The sequence below is a fragment of the Carassius carassius genome, chromosome 37 (genome assembly GCF_963082965.1).
Source record: "Carassius carassius chromosome 37, fCarCar2.1, whole genome shotgun sequence".
In the NCBI taxonomy this organism is placed as follows: domain Eukaryota; kingdom Metazoa; phylum Chordata; class Actinopteri; order Cypriniformes; family Cyprinidae; genus Carassius; species Carassius carassius.
This window is the reverse complement of record NC_081791.1, coordinates 29,029,645-29,051,121: the sequence shown is the minus strand read 5'-3', so window position 1 is coordinate 29,051,121 and position 21,477 is coordinate 29,029,645. Positions and strand designations below refer to the sequence as shown.

Here is a 21,477-nt window from a genome sequence, read left to right as displayed (position 1 = left end):
AAAGGCTCGAAAGGGTAAGGACATTTTTTATATAACTCTGACTGGATTCGTCTGAAAGAAGAAAACCATGCACACCTAGGATGCTTCGAGGGCTAGTAAAACAGACTAATTTTCATTTTTGGGTGAACTAAATCTTTAAGTTACAACGTTGTGCTTAATCCAACCCTAAAAGCAGCATATTTGTGTCTTAAGTGTAGCAATATGTGACTGTGGAGCACAAAAGCAGTCTTAAGTCTCTGAGGTATATTTGTAGCAATAGTCAATAATACATTGTATGGGTCAAAATTATCGATTTTTCTATTATGCCAAAAATAATTTGTATATTAAGCAAGTATATTTTCTAAGTCTCCTACAGTAATTATATCAAAACTTAATTTTTGATTAGTAATATGCATTGCTAAGAACTTAATTTGAACAACTTTAAAGATGATTTTCTCAGTATTTAGATGTTGTTGCTCCCTCAGAATCCAGATTTTCTAATAGTTGTATCTCAGACAAATATTGTCCTCCGAACAAACCACACATCAATGGAAAGCTATAAATCTCACTTATGAAAGATTGACATTTAAGAATTGTTTTGTGGTCCAGGGTCACATATTTACCCTTAGGGGCCATTCACATGTTACTCCTAAAAACCAGTGACAATCTGTCAAACATCTACAGGTTTTGCTAATATATATATTTTTTATTATTATTTATTTTATTATTATTATTTTCTAAAAGTGTAGGATGACTTTTTTGACAAAGGCCCTGCGTCTTGAAGCACACGAGCTGAGAACCACTAGCCTAGACGGTCACCCCTGTGTATTTGCTGCTACTAGAGTTAATGTTGGGGTACAAGGGCTGCCATCCAGGCATGATCGCAGTTTGGTTGTGGCACAGAGATTCAGCACCAGATTCAAGGAAAAGGATCACCGTAACTATAAATACAACATGAACATAAAATGTCTAGAGATAAGCATGTGTTTGTAAAAAAAGTTCTAGCTAGCAGTTTTGGTCAGCGACTCTTCTGGTCCGCTGCCATCAGTGTTCTCGTTCTCCATGTTCTCCACATCTCGTCCCATCTCCGATTGGTCTTTTCGTTGGCTAAAAGCATGTTCCTGTTGGCCGGGAGATCTCGGCTCTATTTCCTGCTCTGTCTCCGGTAGGATATCCACAAGATCTTTCAGTATGGTTTCCAGCAGCCTCACATCCGAAAGGTGGGGCCATCATCATTGAATCCACTGGGAAAGGGTCGGGTATAAACCCTCCGTGGTTACTGGAACCCATATTTCGGGAGCAATCGGAACTACTGTGGTCGACTACATCAGTGGTGGGGTCGCCTCGGCTCATGGGACTCGAAGGCTCGGATTGAGGATTTGAAGAGTCCAAGGTAAAACTTGCGTTCTGGATGGAATCTTGCTCAGGAGTCTCATCCCTCTGTTGGACATCAGCAGTGGTTTGGTCTATAATGTCCATGACGCGGTCCAGACAGTCGATGGTACGGTCGCTGTCGCTATCGATCGTGATCACAGTGGGAGAACGCAGTTCCCTTCTTCGCTTCCGGTGCTTCTTCTTCCTCCGCTGGACACAGTAAGGGTCAGGCGGCCTTCGTTCATAGATGATCTCCACACTTGGAGATCGTTCCCTGCTTCTTCGCTGCTCTCTTTGTCGCTTTTCTTTGCTTGTGTTTCCTTCCTTGTGCTGCCGCTGGGCTGCTCGCTCCAAGTGCCGGGTTTTGTATTTGCGTTTGCCACTGGGTTTATCCAGACAGGATCTTTCGGAGTGCGAATCAGCACTGCTGCTACTGACTGAACGCTTACGGCGTTTACGACAACGCTTTGCCTCACAGATATGGTGGGAACCATCGAGTCCTGGGAACGAGTCCAAGTCGGGTGACCTACTCCTCCTTTGCTTGGTTCTCTTCCTTCTGGAGTTGGAAGGATAGTGTGAGAATCTCTCTCTTGTATGGCACGAATGCTCTCCGCTCTTATTTCGAGAAGGAGAGCAGTCGCTACTGTGTGACTTAGATCCAGGGCTACAGCTCCACACGGACACTTCTGGGCTTTGTGTCCAGCTCCGTGTGTGACTTGGCGAGCAATCTGGGGTCTTGATGCACCGGGGTTGTTCTAAACTCTTATCCTTCTCTTTGCTGCCAGAGCGCCGATGGCTTCTGTGCCTCTTGTGACCTCTGAATCTGAAGTCATCTCGACTCTGCCTTGAATGTGAACCATCTTTGGACCGGTGACCATGGGAGGACAAGTAGTCAGTCTCTCGTTCTATATTGTGTGACCCGACTCCATCTGAGAGTAAATGCTGTGGATTGCAAAAGGGAACAGGGCTTGGGGAGGAGCTAGGGCTAATTGGGTTCATGTGGGACTGTAACGGGAGCTGCACTTGGGATGCCTCTGATTTCATAACTGATGCCAAAGTCTCAGTGGGGGCTGGCTCTTGCTCTTCTTCAGATGAATCTGAGGAGAGCTGAACAAGTTCTGGAGTCCGTTCGGCCATTGGTTTCACGTATCCCACAATCAGGCACTCTTCCTCTATGTCATCTTCACCCGGTCCAGCTGACACTCTGCCACTCGTCACAGGGTCAGTCATATCCAGGGCACTGAGGGGAGGGGCTGTGCTTGGGATTGCCTCCGCCCCCTCATCCTGTGATAGGCTGGAAGAGGGGAGGAGGGTTGAATATGAGGGACCAGGCGTCTCATCATCCCACGCTGACTGACTTGGCAAACTTTCCGCTCCACTTGCTGTGGCAACGGATGTAAGGCGTTCTTGGACAGCAGAGGGATTCTCCGTGACATTGTCCTCACTGTCATTATCATCGTCATCCTGTGAGAAAAGACAACAATGAAGACTTGGATAAACTGAACCAGAAACAGATTACATCCTCCTGCAGTGCTCTGACATGATCTGCTTACAATAAACGGAAACGTAGTGTCAGAACACTTCACAATAACAACTTAAATTATGTACTCTTCCTCACACAAAGTTACCAACAATTTTTAGAGATATATAGACATACTAAACAATATTAATGTATTTGGTGGACACTTTTTTGTGCATTACTCCTCACCGTGGAGGAGGAAAAATGGAGGAAAAAGAACAGGATGTTACGTTTTTTAATTTTTTTGTAGCTTGACACCCTCTGGTTGCTGCTTTCAGGATCAATCCATCTCAAATGGTCCAAAGGAGGTTGCTTGGCCATTTGTTTTATTTTTTATTAATTAAAAAAAAAAAAAAAGTTTGGGAAGCTTTAGGACCATCTTGAGGTAAGATGTTGAGGTTTTTGTAAATGTCTGTGCAACCCAAATTTTATAGTGGGCTATGACACAAAAATGGCCGCTTTGGCCAAACCGAATAAAATACTAAAATCTCACAACAAAATCCGTCCAACTGCTACTCAAAACTAGTCAATGCGTATTTCGAGTGGGGCTCCTTGGTAAAATACATTTTTTTCGCCAGGGATCCTCCAGTAAAATTCGCATTCAATGCACTAAATTTCACGTTCACTAAATTGGGGTCAATTCATCCCGCGACAACAGTGTTAAAGAGTGTTAAACAGTGTTTTTCTCCGGAAAAACTGGGAGGTGGGAGCACCAGCTCATTTTCATTTAAAGGTGACATACACATAAACAGCATGTTTTGGCTTGTACCCTAAAAGTGGCAATTTCAATAATTCTATGGCACCTATGCGAGTCTCACCTCAGAGATGGCGATAACAGAAAGGTCCGAGCTGCTGCCCTCCTCGTAGCTGGGAGCGGGACAGTCGTAAACGGCCTGCTGGTCGTACGCCTCCATGTTGAGGGTGGAGCGGGCGAAGCTCACCAGCTCGTGCAGGAAGTGGTCGGTGCGCGCCAGCAGGAAGGGGCGGAGCTCGTCTCGGATGGCCGAGTCCTCCATGTTGTAGTTCATGATGCGCGAGATGATGATGTTCTGCACAATGTTCACCAGCGAGCCGTGCGAACCGTACAAAACGGTGAGCTCGCGCTGCAGCCAAGGCAACAGTCGTCGCAAACAGCCGGGATTTTGTCGCAAGAATGTAGCTGAAATGTCCCTCTGCCTGCCGGCGTCCCTCGAGTTGCGCACTCGCACGCCAGTCCTATAAAGCGCACGTCGGAACGCCACAACATCTTGATCACGCAAACGGCGCAAGCTCCGCCCCTCGCCACGCCCATGTCTGCGAGCTGTTAACCGCAGCACCATCTGCTGTACGTCTTGGTTCCCTGCGAGCGCCGCTGCGTCCGTCAGGCCATCGAACATAACGTCATCCTCTAACGGAGGGGATGAGGAAGGGGCGGGGTTTTGCACTCTGTGGCTCCGCCTCTCACGGCCTCGGAGAACTCGGGGGCGGAGCACACGCTCCGGCGGATCGGCGTTCACAGGCACTCCGTTCTCCGGCGGCTGCAGCACGAACTCCTTAAAGTCGTTTTCCCCTTTGACGGAGTGGAATATGGAGTGGAAGGGCTGCTTACAGAGCGGACACTCAGCTTTGTTCTTGGACCACTCGTGGATGCAGCGGAAACAGAACTGATGCAGGCAGCGGTCAAGCGACGCCACGTTGTTGAAGCCGTCGAGGCAGATGGGGCATTTGGAATCAGGCGAAGCGTTGGCTAATAAACGCTGAGAAGATCTGCCAGCGCCGTCTCTCTTCCTCACACGCAGCTTCATCTTAGAAGGCGCCATCATCTACAATAAAACATCAACTCGTTAGACAACCTTGTGTGAACTAGAGAAGTACAAATAGTTTTATATTTTTCCCAAATTCCATGTTTTTCTGAACATGCTTAGCTTACATAAACCTTGCAAAATCTGAAAAATTTGAATAATAATAATGAAAAGTGAGATCATAAAACTGGATTTAGTTTTTTTTTTCGTTCTGCCCTGAATAAACTGCTTCGCCATCAGGTCTTTCTAGAGGTATTCATAATTATGAAAAAGGATGTCAAATCAATTGAATTCAATGATATTCAAGCATCACTTTTACGATTGCATTTTAGTAAATATAACTTGACTGCAATATAAACTTGGCAATCCTTAATATTTTAGGTTTTCTTAACAATATATGCATACAGTTAGTTATAGGTTTACACAACCCTTGTAAAATCTGCAAAACGTTAATAAATAAAAAACGCAGGATCATAGAAAGTTGATTTTGTTAATTATTTCACAAAAAGATGTTTGAATATTAAGATTACCCACTACACGACTACATCCATCCATAAACACTGACATACTGAGAATTATGATCTTAAGAAATCACACAAAAATATTAAAAACGTTTCGATAATATGCAGTCTGTATTGTTTTGATCGATGATTTCTTTCTCTCTCTCTCCTGCCTTCCCCGATAACTCAAAACAGCGATTATAAAACACCTCGACAGGCAATAAATGTATAAAGGAACGAAATCTGATCAAAAACGAAACAAATAACGATATCGTTAGCTAGTTTTATGAAACAGATTCTCACCTGATCATCACCACATCATCACAAAGAAGAAAACACCCGGGAATAATCCAAACCTCACACGAGAAATACATCTATATCACATCAGCGCGACATCTGTCACGATAAAAACACAAAACTACGGGAAATAAACATTAATAACCGACAGAAATTGAGAAGTTTCGCACTGCTGTTGAGGAACACAAAACACACAGAGCGGCTCTTCCGGTGACGTCACGAACACGCGCGCCACTAGCGGCCTGGCGCGCGCAACACTGTCTGTGAACATAATATAAACATTGAGTTCTTTATTAAAAACCATGGGAGAAATAAATAAATAACATGCAGAATAAATTAATTAATATAAATAAATACTAAATTAATAAATGCATCATCTTTCTTTAAAAATATAGAAAACACTAATGCATTGAAATATAAAGAAAACATAAATAATAAAAAAATAAAGCAATGAATACAAATAAATCAACAATAAAGCAAAAAATAAAAAACATAAACAAATGCATGTTTTTATTTCTTAAAAATAAAAAATATATTTATAAGATTATGAAGAGTTAATTTGCCAGAAAGGTTTACGTTTTAAACAATTTTCAATTGTGCATTCCTCAGTTAATCTCAAACAAACTGCAATTGAGTTATTTTGATTAGATTATAAATAACAAATAATAATAATAATAAACACACAATAAAAACGTAATAACATAATAAAAAAATATATTTTTGAGTTATCTGTTTTTTGCAAATAAACTCTTCATATATAGAAAACAAATAAAGGAAAATTAATAAAAATATCTTCTTTCACTCTTTAACAACATATACACGTTTATTTATTAATCTAGAACATAAATAAGAATTCTAATAAAATTAATAAAAAAGCAACCGGTTGTTGTTTTTTTCCACTAGAAATATTTACATATACATTTATTTGAAAGTTGAAAAACATATACTAAATACAAAAACACATATTCTCGCCTTTTGAATAGCAAATACGGATATTAATGCCATTCAGCATGAATTAATATATTTAAACAAGGGATTTCATAATATAAATTGTTTATAGGCTACAAGTAATAGTATAATATAGTTGTTGTTTTTATTTTATTTTTTCAAAAAATTACGTAATTTCTTTAGCAGTTTTGAACATTATTCTTATAACGTCACTGTTTTGCTGTATTTGTCGATGGAAAATTTAGTACATTTACTTATTTTACTACCATTAACGTTACTCACGAGATACATACACAGTGTTAGTATTTTGTTAATGTGGTGTTATTTTGTTTACTGTATATACTATTTTTGCATTTTCATATTTTGAAGACTTGGAAACGTGTCTCCATCTAGTGGTAGAAATACAAATCTGCAGCAGCTTGAAAATTAGATTTTTATACAAGTTTATAAACGAACACCTGAAGCTAAACTTCTAAATTATTCTCTGCATTCATAGATGCTTATATAATCAGAGCAAATCAGTTGCTCTGACTCCGAATTTGGTTCATTTTCAATAAACATTTACTGCTTTGACTAGACTTTGAATTGTAGTTTGCATACGAAACAACAAACAGAAACAGAAAGTTTATACTTGTAGATGAAGAATAACATTCTACAGTCACATCAGCAACGAAATGCTCACAAAATGATAATGAATTTATAACACTTTCTAATAAACAACAACAATTCTAAGCTGTATTGCACGTGTTGTTTTGATGCTTGAAAACTCATATATGTGACTCTGCAGCACAAAACCAGTCATATTTGTAGCAATAGACAACATGGTATGTGTCAAAATTATCCATTTCTCTGTTATGCCAAGAATCATTAGGAAGTAAAGATCATATTACATGAAGATATTTTGTAAATTTCCTACCGTAAATATATCAAAACTTCATTTTTGATTAGTATTATGCATTCCTAAGAACTTCATTTGAACAACTTTAAAGATGATTTTCTCAATATTCAGATTTTTTTGTTTTGCACCCTCAGATTCCAGATTTACAAATAGTTGTATCTAAACCAAATAACAAACAATAAATCGATGTAAAGATTATTCAGCTTCCAGAAGATGATGTATCAATGTTTAGTGCTCCAGGGTCACAAATAAGGTCATATAAACAGTAATATGCATGCTAATAAGCGTGATAATGTAGCTCTAACAAGTTACTCGTTAACGCTCTTGACGCGCGCACGCAGACTCACACGCCCGCGCACGCACAGAAGGCGGAAATGCGGCGGATGTCGGTGATGTTCGCGCAGAGCTGCAGGATTATTACAGTGAGTCCGTTAACACAGTAAATGTGTTTTTAATTTACCGAGATTGAGCGGTCGTGTTCGTGTTGATTCGGCCTCTGTTCGGGATTACTCGTGTTTGTTTATGTTTGTCTCGCCTGTGTCTGCGCGCGGTGCTGATGCGCGCGATCTGACTCTTTATTTTCTCAACAAACGTGTAATAACATTGTTGAAAAATAAATACAGTAAACATATATACGACCCCGATGGATTTAAGAGCTCTACTTCGTGTTAAATCAGACTAATAAGCGCTTATTATAAAAGAGGAAGTTTCGCTATTCGACACGGTTTGTTTACTAAACTCTAATTCCATTTAACTTTATTTTATCCTCTTATAAATTGTTATAATAGAAAAGGTTTCTCTTTCCAAACTGTTGCTGTGAAATTAGAAGCACACAGTTCTCTAGAATATCTTAATATGCTTAAACATTAAGATTTGTAGTCATGAAAATGACTAAAGTAGTCAAACATGGTCATTGGAAGAGGGGTGCCAATACTTTTGTCCATATGGTGCATGTCATGAATATATCCAGATGTGCTGGTTTTTCTGTTCAGGACTCTGTCCGTGGGGCTCTGCTGGCCTCGTGATGATAGGGAAGTACTTCTTCAGCGAGACGGACATCAAGAGCCCGTGGGATCAGGTGTTGGCGGCCTTCTGGCTGAGATACCCGAACCCATTCAGGTACATAAACCACACTCCATTTAAATGAATAGCTCGCCCAGAAATGATGTTTTTCTGTAAATGTGCTCTTCTTTAGGCCATCCAAGATTAGGATGAGTTTGATTCTTCATTAGATCTGGAGAAATGTTGCATTGCATCAATGTCTCTCAAATGGAAGTGAATGGGTGCTGTCAAAATGGGAGTCCAAACAGCTGATAAAAACATTACAATAATCCACAGGACTCCAGACCACCAGTGAACATCTGGAAAAGACAAAACCTGAAACAAATCCAGCATTAAGATGTTTTTAACTGTAATACATAGAGTCTATAATCCATAATAACACTTCTTCCAGTGAAAAAGTGCATCTTCTGTTGTCTCTCACATCAGAATCAAGACACATATTTGTTTAGATCTGTTTAAACGCTGCTTGATCTGTGCAGATTTCTCTCCTGATTCAGACCAGAACACTTTTTCACTGGAGGAAGTGTTATTATGGATTATAGACTCTATGTGTTTGAGTTAAAATCATCTTAATGCTGGATTTGTTTCATCTTTTGTCTTCTCCAGATGTTCACTGATGGACTGGAGTGCTGTGGATTATGGACTCTCATTCTGACCGCACCCATTCACTGTAGAGCATCCATTTATGAGACACTGATGCAATGCAATGCTATTTCTACGAATCTATGTAATCAACCGATCGGAATCAATAGTTGTTTTTATTTGATTGTTCTGTGAACGTGTTTCCCTCAGCACTCATGTTCTGACGGAGGACGTAGTTTTCCGAGAGGTGACGCCGGATAACCTGCTCCTGTCCCGGCGGCTCCTGACGAAGACCAATCGTCTCCCTCGCTGGGCGGAGCGCGTCTTCCCTGGAAATCTGTCGCGTTCGGTTTATATCATCGAGGATTCGGTGGTCGACCTCAGAAACAGAAGCCTCACGACGCTGACCTGGAACGTAAATCACACTAAACTAATGGTAAACAACAACGCACACACACACACACACACACACACACACACACACACACACACACACACACACACACACACACACACACACACACACACACACACATTAACCTTTACATGTCATTTAGAAACATGCACTGAGGAGCAAAAATGAATGAAATGTCATTAAAACGTACGGAAGACTAAAGATCAACAGTTCAAACAGGTTTTTGGTTAAAGGATTTTGATTAGAGAAAAGAAACATGAATATTTCTGTTTAATTGGACTGTTTCTCATTGTAGAAATGAATACGGTGACATACAAATATAAAATCTACTTGGTTTAAAGTTACCAAAGACCTTTAAACCCACTATGCATTCACTTGACGGTGATGAAAGCGAATAATGAAAGTATGATCTCCAGAAGCTGTGAGTTGAGAATTGAGAGTTGAGAATGTTACTTGAAATAAAATAAGATTACGTTTTAGATTTTTTTTTGTTTTAGTTTAACTTGATGTACTAAAATTAAATAAATAATAGACATTTTACAAAACAGAAAATGAAGAAAACTGACATATCATTTCTCATTCTCATAACTAAAACTGAAATAAAAAACTTTATAGACTATTAAAAATGTAACTATTAAAAAAAAACAAAAAAAAAACACAATGCTAAAAAAATTTTTTTTAAACTTTATAAAAAACACCCACAATGAAATACCAAGATCTAAAAATTTTATTTTATTGTACTAAAATAACTAACTGAAATTAATTTAGAAAAACAAGAACTAACAAAATGATAACACACAACAAAAATTATAAAATTAACTAAATATTTTATGCCAAGTCAACATTTCATATTTTCATTTAGTTTATCTTGATGAACTGAAATAACTCCAACCATAACTGACATAAAACTAGATAGAATTGTGATTTTTATTTTTTAAATGACAAAAATAAACTAAAACAAACTACTTTATTTCTGTTTGTTTCCAAGGCGACATTTTCATTTAGTTTACCTTGTTATACTAAAATAACTAAAAATCTATAAAAAACTATATATAGAGATATTTAAAAATACTAAATTAATTTAATAACAATAAATTGTTAATTAAAGTACTACTAAAAATAGAATAGATTTTTATTAACTGATATAAAATTATTTAGAAATGTCTAAACAAAAAAGAAAAATGCACAAAAATGACTAAAACAAACTATTTTATTACAACTTGTTATATTAAAATAACTAATACTGAAAAAGAAATCAATAAAAAACTATATATAGAGATATTTAAAAATACTAAATTATTTTAATAACAATTCATGATTAATAAATTCATAATAATTGTACTAAAATAAAATAAAATTTAAAAAACTATGTAGACTAAAGTAAAACTATAACCGACATGAAAACTATATAGAAATTCATATTTTTCTTTTTACAAAAATAAAAAACTATTTTATTTCAGCTTGTTTCCAATGCAACATTTTTCATTAGCTTAACTTTATATATTCAAATAACTAATACGAAAAAAATAAATAAAAATAATAATATATATATATATATATATATATATAATAATAATAAATGGTGAATAAGTATAATAGTATTTTAATGAGACCAAAATCTAGGACTTCATGAACGGATCTTATTGTGACAAGTAATGCCGTCTATCATAACGTGCCCTAAGATGCAAGTGTGTGTGTGTGTGTGTGTGTGTGTTACCAGCATGTGGTGGAGCGCTGTGTGTTTGCGGGCGAACAGGACCGGCCTGTTTGGACACGGATCACCAGAGAAGCCTGGATCTCATCAGGAGTCTTTGGCCTCTCCAGACCCATTCAGGTAATGCCACGGCCGAGCGATTAGCAGACACACACTGGGGCTCAGCACAACTGTCTGGGTTCGAGTCTGACCTAAAAGATGACGAGACAGTGTGTTATGTGGATATGAATGGTCAGCAGTGTGTTGTAAAACTGTGTTGGTCGTCCTGCAGGAGTTCGGTTGGGCCAGGTTCAGGAGTAATCAGGTGAAAGCCATGAAGGGTTTGGAGCATGCACTGTCTAATCTGCAGAGTAAGAGCTCTATATACACTTCAGGCCTGTCCTCATCCAGAACAAACATTAGCAAAACATGGAGAAGAAAACACTCAAACTAGCATTCTCACACGATTCAGTGCAAAATAAAACCCGTCAGACAATAAAGAGGCTTTAATAAAATATTGTTTTGTACATCAGGGTTATTATGGTTAACTAAAACTAAAATTTAAACTAGTTTGTTTTACTTTAAATAAAATTAAAAACGGAAATAATATATATATGAAAAATATATAAATTTTAGCTGCCAAGACAGCATTCTCATTTTAAATTTACTTTAACTTGATGTACTAAAATAACTAAAAATAAAATAAAAATTTATAAAATTATACATTTATAAAAATGATAAAACCACACAAATAAAATGACCAAAAATTCTTTGATAATTAAAATGGAAAATATAAACTCACTCAAAATAATCGGAAAAACTATTACGGTGTCTCAATACTAAAAGACATCATTTCTTATTTAAATTTAGTTACTTAAAAACTTAATGTACTAAAATAACTACAACAACAACAACAAAAAAAAACTTTAGAAATATTTTTAGAAAACTAATTAAAATGTCAAAAACAAACAAAAAAAAATTACTAAAACTTTAGCCAAACGTAAAATAGGAAATATTAAAATGTAAACTAATTCAAAATAACAACTGCTTTCCTACTAAGATAAATATAGTAAAATAGTAAAAAAAGTTATATAAATATTTATGATTTTTATATATATTTAGTTTATTCATTAAAATAAAAGAATGGTGTGAATAGGCCTTTATCCTATCATAATCCGGGGTCGTGTTTATTTGTATTGTTTATTTTTACATATTGCTTTGTGTGAGTTTATTAGCTCTTGACTTTAACACTTGAGTAATAAGTTGTAAAGACATGTTTCATTACCGCAAAAGAAAAACCACAGAACAGATTAAATTATCTCCATGTTAGTTCCTCTTTCCATTGCTGTTTATTAGTATTACATCTGACACCATGAGAGTCCTCTGTTAAAGATAAAAAAAAAATCACGCCGGTAATCCTGGTGTTTCATCATGTTTTATTTTCTTTTTCAGAAGTGTGTCCTGGAGATTCTGCCGAGAAACACAAAAACATTGATTCAGCCTCCAAAACCCAGAAACCTCAGCAATACATATGACCAGTTTGAACAAAGAGTGAATGTCAGGATCATACCAGGTCACCCCAAATGCATTTACGAATATTACAAATTTATTTGATCAGAACACTATTTTTATGATAATTATATTTCCCCCAGTTCTCATCACTGCTATGCAAGAAGATTATTTTAACTGTGAAGTATTTATTTATATATCATTGTAGCATTTGTTGTACTGCCAGTAAGCTGATTTCAATTTAAAAACAAAGTTACTGTATTGCAAAACTGTTTAACTATAATACAGATAGAAATGATTAAATAATACTGAGTTTGACTGAGTATATATATAAATTCTGTGTTTAATTCTCACAAAAAAAGTTTATATCGCAATTCTGAGTTTCAATATCACAAAACTGAGTTTATACCGCAATTATGAGTTTATATCGCAATTCTGAGTATATCTCAAAACTGAGTTTATATCTCAAAACTGAGTTTATATCGCAAAACTGTTTAAATCGCAATTCTGAGTTTCAAATCTGGCAATTCTGAGTTTATATAGCAAAACTGAGTTTAAATCTTGCAATTCTGAGTTTATATAGCAAAACTGAGTTTATATCGCAATTCTGAGTTTATATCGCAATTCTGAGTTTAAATCTTGCAATTCTGAGTTTAAATCTCACAATATCGCAAAACTGAGTTTAATTCTTGCAATTCTGAGTTTATATAGCAAAACTGAGTTTATATCGCAATTCTGAGTTTAAATCTTGCAATTCTGAGTTTAAATCTTGCAATTCTGAGTTTAAATCTCACAATATCGCAATTCTGAGTTTATATCGCAATTCTGAGTTTATATCGCAATTCTGAGTTTATATCACAATTCTGAGTTTCAATCTTGCAATTCTGAGTTTATATTGCAAAACTGAGTTTATATAGCAATTCTGAGTTTAAATCGCAATTCTGAGTTTCAATATCACAAAACTGAGTTTATACCGCAATTATGAGTTTATATCGCAATTCTGAGTATATCTCAAAACTGAGTTTAAATCTTGCAATTCTGAGTTTATATCGCAAAACTGAGTTTATATCGCAATTCTGAGTTTATATCGCAATTCTGAGTTTATATCGCAAAACTGAGTTTATATCACAATTCTGAGTGTAAATCTTGCAATTCTGAGTTTAAATCTCACAATATCGCAAAACTGAGTTTATTTCGCAAAACTGAGTTTATATCGCAATACTGAGTTTATATCTTGGAATTCTGCTTAAATTTCGCAAATCTGAGTTTAAATCTCATAACTGTTTATATTGCAATTCTGAATTAAAATCTTGGAAAACTGAGTTTATCTTGCTAAAAATGAATTAACATCGCAATTCTGAGTTTAAATCTCACAACGGTTTATATCGCAATTCTGAGTTTAGATCTCGGAAAACTTAGTTAATATTGCAATACTGAGTTTATATCTTGGAATTCTGCTTAAATTTCACAACTCTGAGTTTAAATCTTGTAATTCTAAGTTTATCTCTCACAAAACTGAGTTTATATTGCAAAATTGAATTCATATTTCAATTCTGAGTTTAAATCTCACAATACTGAGTTAATATCTTGGAATCCTGCTTAAATTTAATAATTCTGAGATTATATCGCAATTCTGAGTTTATATTTTCAATTTTTTCTTTTTTTTTTACTTAATTCTGTCTTTTCTCTTCAAAATTGTGAGCTTATATCTTTAAAAAAAAAAAAGAACTGTGATACAGAAACTCAGAACTGCAAGAAAAAAAAATGGCTGAATTGTAAGATAAAAGATCACACAATTACAATTCTTTTTTATCCCATGGCCTCCATAGAAATATGACCTGAACGTGTTTTCATGAGATTCACTTACCCAGAGAATCCTGCGAGGTGACCTAGTTTCATGGCTGCTAAATAAAGTAAGGGGTAAGCTCAGGTAACAATGAAGGTGAAGACTGAAGATGAAGCTTGCTGTGGAGATAATGCTGTCCCTGTACCATGGGTTTAGAAATACGATTAGAAAACTCAGGGACATATACTCTGCAATCGTTTACAACTGCCGTAACGCATAGTAGAGCTGTATATACACACACACACACACACACATACTGTATACAATATATACAAAGTGCCGTCCAAAAAAAAAATATTTTAACACATTGCTGTATAATACATCATTTTATCAGTTTATGTCAAATAATACACTGTATTTCAGGTCACAAGTTTAACGTGATCAATCTCTGACAGCTTATCTTAACTGTTTTAATTAGTGTCTAGTCTAATAATATGAGAAAATGCATAGTTTAATTTTAAGATCGTGTTAATTTATAGAACTATATTTTGTTGTAATATTTGTTTTGCTCTATTCATAATATATGTTTTAACTGCATTCCTTCACAGATGCTTTAGTGTGAAATTTAAGGTGTTAGAATGAAGAATATTATTTTGAAAGTTAATATTTTATTGTTTTGTATGTGTATTCATTTTGCTTTTTGCTTGAAAAGACGAGACATGGAATCTTTAAATAAAGAAACAAACGATGAAACTCTTGTAGTTTGAGTAATTACACTTTAAACAGTTTTAATGATACCGTGTACACAGAATTTTAATTGTATTTAAGAAATAAACTGAATCACCCAATCATCTTCAGAATACAAAAATCTAAGAATATAGAAATGTAGCATTCATTTTAACAATGTCATACATTTTACAAAATGACTAACCATATGAAATTAAGCTAGTAGTAAACATGACAAAAAGCTAATTAGGTTAATGTAAAAGCCATCAAACTATTTAAAATGATCATAAAACAATAACCCAGTGCAGAATGTCTGAGATGCAGTTTACGGTGTGTGTTTGTGTCATGTTTTATCTTTCTGCACACTTGCGTAGACAGTGGCCTCCTCAGTGTTCATGTGTCGGGATTGTGGTTTGTGAGATTTGATGTGGACTACAGATGAATAAACATCATCCTGCAGAGATAAAATACACACTGATGCAATGCTGAATTTCTATAAACCTGAAGAAGAAACTCATCTACATCAAGGTTCTTTTTAAATTCATTTTAGATTTGTGAATAATGCAAGATGCACTTGTGCAAAACACATTTCAAGCATCTAAGCAGAAGCTTTCAAATCAAACCGTGTTAAAATTATAACAAAAACGGGTCACCTGAGTAGATCTGCTCATGTCTGCCATAGTCGAATAAACAACCTCCTCTTCCTACAGACACACACACACACACACACACACAAATGCTACAACTACATATTTCTTCAGATAAACTGGTTTTTATAATAGATGCCCAAAATTAAACACTAACCTTTTTGCAAGGTTTTTTTTCCCTTTAATATGTGTAACGCTGGAGTAAGTCACATCATCCTAAAAGACAACGAGTTGTTCACCAGTTGCAACATGCAAAAGCAAATACTGCAGCTACACATGCATCTGCCTTTATGTTATGTTTGAGCTCATGAACTGACAGCTAAATGTGTAGCTCTCAAAAAGCTATTTTTATGAAGGAAACATAAATGCATGCAACAAATAACTTCTATGCATGCAGATGTTTGCACAGACACAGACCTCAGTGGATTGTACGCTCTTGTTCAGTGCCACCGCAGCAGAAGTCACTTCATACTGTGTTTAGGAAACACTACTGTCATTGGTTGCATGAGTCACAGAAATACACAAGCTGGAAAATTTCTTTGAGGAAAATGAGAGCATTAGTTGTGCTGGATGCAATATTTTAAAACGGATAGAGCCTAAATGGTGTTTTTCTGAGAAATTGTTGCTAAGATGCTTGGCATATGAAATAAGTATTTTAAAAATGTATCAGTTCATTGAACCTTTACAGAAAATTCATGAATAGTGTATTTTATTCTGATCAGTTCACCTCATCATTTGATCTCTGGATCTCTCGGTGTCCTTCTTTAGCTGTAAGATTATAACGATTTCAGTTAAACCCAAACTCCTAGCTTTGCCTTTCTTCAGTGTTTTTTAATCATAATGCACAGTTCAAGATTGTTGGTCGTGTGTGTTCAAACCTCTTTGGTTAAATCTCCGGTAGATGCATCCAGCCGCCAGCAGCAGCATCAGACAGATCAGAAATATCAGATAGTACTGATAATCGAGAGGATTTATAACGGCAGAATCTGAGAACAAAATTATTACTATTATTATTTATGTTAAAAGCAATGTCTCAATGTAACACTGCCAAGCTCAATGAGAGTAATGTATCACTGAAATCATTTCAGTTTCATCTGAAACTAATCCGAGGTGTTTTCACCTGTAAGAGTGAGATTGACGTGTCTGGATTGTTTGCCGTTGACTGAGCACACATACAGTCCTCGGTCAGTCTCGGTCAGGTTTGAGATCTGTAAGAAGAGATTATGTGGAGAATCTCTGATGGTCTGGAATCGGCCGTTGATCTCCTCAGCGTCTGAAACCAGCGTCTCATTCACATCTGCTCGCTTCCATTCAAAGTGCTCTGGTCTGGTTTTGGGATCTTCACAGGAACATGGAAGAATCACGGATCCTCCTGGATATGAGCTCTTGGTGATGTGATGTTTGGATGAAACACAGCCTACAGGACGACGGAGAGACTCCAGAAACACTGACAAAAACACACTTGAATCATTGAGTGACTGAGTTGATTAAGAGTTTCACCTTTAACGATGAGTCTGGTGTTAGCGGATGTTTTGTTGTTAACTGTGCATCTGTAAGTGCCCTGGTCGTCTTCAGTCAGGTTGGAGATCAACAGAGACAGATTTGATGGAGTAGTATTGTGAAACGTGTGGACTCTGTCTTTATACCGCAGAGTTTCACTGGACACTTCAGTCCTACTGGACTCTACATGGGTCCATCTGAAGTGCTCGGGTTTGGTGTTTGGGTCTTTACATGAGCAGGACAGAAGCACAGAGTCACCGGTGTACTTGGTTTTAGGTTCCCGATCAGTCTCTGACAGTGTGCATCCTGTGAACAGTGTGAAACCTTTGTGTTATGGATACTTTTCTTTTGCATGTTCCATTCACATTCCAGGCCTGCTCAACCGTATGGCCGACAAGCTGTCTCGAGCTATAATCCTGGGAGAGTGGTGACTCCATCCCTGTATGGTCCAGCTGATTTGCAGGGAACCATTAACTCTGCACGAATGCACTGGCAGACAGCTAGCTGTGGAGCCTGCACAAGTATGCGTTTCCCCCAGTGAGCCTTCTCGCACAGATACTGTGCAAGGTCAGGGTGGACGGGGAGCAGGTCTTGCTTGTGGCGCCATATTGGCCCATTTAGACCTGGTTCCCCGAACTATTGCTCCTCTTGACAGCTCCTCCCTGGTGGATTCCTCTGAGGAAGGATCTACCGACTCAGAGACGAGGCACCCTATGGCATCTGCAGTCAGACTTCTGGAAAATTCATGTCTGGTTCCTGGATGAGACGCGGAGGTTCTATGGACCTACACCAAAAGGTAGTGGACACCATCACTTCGGCAAGAGCACCGTCTACGAGACACGCTCATGCCTTGAAGTGGAACCTGTTCATCGAGTGATGTTCTTCTCATCAAGAAGATCCTCGCAGATGCCCGATCAGCGCAAGGGCTGGAGCAAAGGCTGTCTCCCTCCACCCTCAATGGCCAGGTTGCTGCGATTGCTGCATACCATGACCCCGTAGAAGGGAAGTGGGTGGGTAAGCATGACCTGGTCATCAGGTTCCTTAGAGGGGCCAGGAGGTTAAATCCTTCCACGCCCCCCTCAATACCCTCTTGGGACCTGTCTTTAGTTCTTAAATCACTAAAGCAGGGCCCAGTTGAGTCTTTGTACTTATTCAGTTGCACTTTCTTTCATTAAAATCTCTGCTCCTGCTTTCGCTGGCCTCCATCAAGAGGGTAGGGGACCTGCACGGATTTTCGGTCAACGATTTGTGCCTAGAGTTTGGGCCGACTGACTCCCAGGTGCCCACGGTTCCCACTACACCCTTCTGAGATCAGGTGGTGAACCTGCAAACACTGCCCCCATAGAAGGCAGACCCAGCCCTAGCTTTGCTCTGTCCCGTCCGAGCCCTGTGATGCTATGTAGACCCGACACAAGGGTGTACGTAGGACCTCAGATCAGCTCTTTGTCTGTTACGGAGGCCGGCATGAAAGGGAATGCCGTCTCTAAGCAGAGGATGGCCCACTGGATTGTGGATAACATCCCCCTGCCTTTTTAGGCACAGGGTGTGCCCTGCCCGTTCAGGTTGCGAGCTCACTCTACTAGAGGTGTTGCATCCTCCTGGGCGCTGACTTGTGGCGCCTCACTGACAGATATTTGTTGAGCTGCCGGCTGGGTGACCCCCAACACATTCGCTAGGTTCTATAGCCCTTGTGTGGAGCCAGTATCCTCCTGTGTTCTCACCTCAAATGGGTAGTGGCCCTGAGAGGCCCCTGTTAGTGTCGGCTTGCTAAAACTACTCCAGAGTGTCTGTACTATAGACTCCTCAGCAAAAACCTGGTATGCATTGCACCTGCTGCCTTCTTATACTCATGTGATCAGCTGCAACTGGATGCAATAATTGCATGCCAATGTGCATTGTCTCATTTAGTCAAACTAGATTGGTCTATCAAAGCGATATCCCAATTCATCGGTCATCCGACATTACGTATGTAGAAAAAAGAAATAAAAAAACGACAATGGTAGCTTAATGATATTAAACTTAATCTTACCCGACACAAAAAAACTATGCAAAGCATCCTGTTCCAAACAAAATACATTTGAATGCAATAATTCAATATTTACCTTTAACAGTGAGTCTGAAGCTCTTGTGTTGATTCTCATTACTCCAGCAGGAATACAGTCCTTCATCTTCCTCAGTCAGGTCAGAGATCAGCAGAGAGAGGTTTCCTGAACATATATCAAACATGTGAAATCTGCCCTGATAGAGTCGACTGAGTTCAGTAGAGTTACTGGTCAGGTTTATTTCTCTATAGTTTGGTCATTTCCATCTGAACTCTGAATCTGGTTTATGACGGGTGCTACATTTGACCAAACAGGCCAGAAGCACAGATTCCCCTGAATATCTGCTGATCTCCACTGATCCTTCGTTCCCTGATAAAGAACAACCTGCAGACACAAAACAGAACTGCTGGAGAAATGGACTGGAGTTTAAATCACACAAATAGACAAAGTACAATAAAATCAACACTTAGAAGAAGAAACACTTTTTTGTATGTTGTCTTTCCATTAGTTTGAAACAACACAAGCCAAATAACCCAAAATCTCAAAAGTGACCAATAAAAGTTTGTGAGGTCTCGCCTTAAGTGTCTTATGTTTTGGTTTGTATTATTATGAAATCTAAAATTCCTCACCTTCAACAAATAGATGAACACTGCTCATTTTGTCAGTCTCTGTTGTTTTACACCAATACATTCCTGTGTCGTCTACAGTGAGTCGAGTGATGGACAGCGAGAGATTCCCCTGAATCTGAACTCTGTCTTTGTATCGCTGACCCTTAATAGCGTCCAGAGGAGACACTGAGTATTGAAGAGTGTGGGTCTGAGAATCACCGATCCACCACTGGACTTCAGTGTGATTTGAGTTTATTTCCCTGCAGGGCAGTAGCACAGACTCTCCTGGAGAACACGTGATGTATGGTAACACAACATTACAGCCTACAAAAACACAAAAACATCTGCTGAAACATCAGTATTTCTCTGTGCAAATATGATTCTCTAACTCAGTATCATCATCTCGTTTTTTACAGAACAAATATCTGAATATTCTTAAATCACAAATGTCAATGTGTGCTTTAAATGTAAATGTCTAATGCTGTGTCAATTTGTAATCAGAAGTTGGAAATATTTGTGGACATGATTCGGTGTTATCTGCAAACTACCACTTTTTATGAGCCTTTAATGAACTGGTATTGACCTGTATCCTGGAACTCAGCATTAGAAACACACAATTAGTTGTGTCTGAAAATACAACTTACAACTGATCTCCATTCGTTTTTAATTCATTTCACATGAAAAAAAAAAAAACAAGTAGAAATATGGATCGAAAAGTGCTGTTCTTCATCAGTACTTTTGTCTTGTTTTCCAGTGCAAATGACACATTTACACAAGGAGTAAAAATACTTAAAATAAAAGGTCTTGTTTTCTGTGAAACTGATAAAAATGAAATAAGTTTATGATTAAAACAAGAGCAAATATCTGCTGATGAGATCAGAAAAATCTACTTAATTGAAAGGAAGAACATTTTTTAATTCCCCATTAACATATCTGCTCTTGTTTTAAACATAAATTCACTTCATTTTGCTAAATTTCTCAGAAAGCAAGACTTCAAATGTCTTCATACTGTAGTTTTAAGGTTGTTTAGACATTTGAACTGAAAAAATAAATGCAGATATTTATTCTTTGCCGTGCATGTAACATTATGAATTTAAGACTTTCAGCTCTGATTAAGACATTTTTAAGACCTGTAGAAATCCTGATTAAATGAAACATCCATGAGTCAATTTATCAGCTGATTTTTAGCCATTTTCTGATCATCAGTCAGTTTGTGTTCCCATTTGACCAATGAACTGTCGCCATATTTCAATTAACAGTTCAACAATCTACTTGCATACATAAATATAACTCAAATTGCCATCGAATCTGTAAGTAACGGAAAACTTGAGAAAATAACATCAGAAACAGAAAGCACTAGCAGACTGCAGTAGGATGTGTTTCTGTGTCTGATGTAAATAATTGTCTAATCTCTCGTTCTGTTGTTCAGTCGTACCTGTTGTGAACTGAAGTCCAGAGAAGAGCAGAACAAGCACACAACACAAGCACATCACGTCTGAAGCCATGTCTCTCCGTCTCTTCTTCCTCTGACGGACAGTTGATGTGTCATCTCTAAAAAAAGAAGAAGTAAAAGAGGTATTTATATTAATGCCAGTCACCACATCCTGAGAA

At 37.5% G+C, this 21,477-nt stretch overlaps 2 protein-coding genes and 1 pseudogene across 2 annotated transcripts; 1 reads left to right on the top strand and 2 right to left on the bottom strand.

The window, feature by feature from the left end:
• Positions 1-980: 980 nt before the first annotated feature.
• On the bottom strand, positions 981-5,674 carry LOC132118611 (E3 ubiquitin-protein ligase Topors-like; annotated as a pseudogene).
• Positions 5,675-7,607: 1,933 nt separating this feature from the next.
• On the top strand, positions 7,608-12,626 carry LOC132117815 (PRELI domain-containing protein 1, mitochondrial-like). The gene is made up of 6 exons (XM_059527120.1): positions 7,608-7,718; positions 8,289-8,415; positions 9,151-9,376; positions 11,076-11,189; positions 11,341-11,419; positions 12,501-12,626. Exons 2-6 carry the CDS (start codon positions 8,321-8,323, stop codon positions 12,581-12,583), a joined length of 597 nt encoding a protein of 198 aa, XP_059383103.1. The 5' UTR covers positions 7,608-7,718; positions 8,289-8,320; the 3' UTR covers positions 12,584-12,626.
• Positions 12,627-15,842: 3,216 nt separating this feature from the next.
• Positions 15,843-21,477, bottom strand: LOC132117627 (V-set and immunoglobulin domain-containing protein 2). Its single transcript, XM_059526959.1, has 8 exons — positions 21,302-21,477; positions 19,888-20,190; positions 19,319-19,642; positions 17,217-17,522; positions 16,837-17,133; positions 16,595-16,702; positions 16,444-16,484; positions 15,843-15,932 (listed from the first exon to the last, which is right to left on the bottom strand). The coding sequence occupies exons 3-8, from the start codon at positions 19,440-19,442 to the stop codon at positions 15,843-15,845; spliced, it is 966 nt and encodes a 321-aa protein (XP_059382942.1). The 5' UTR covers positions 19,443-19,642; positions 19,888-20,190; positions 21,302-21,477.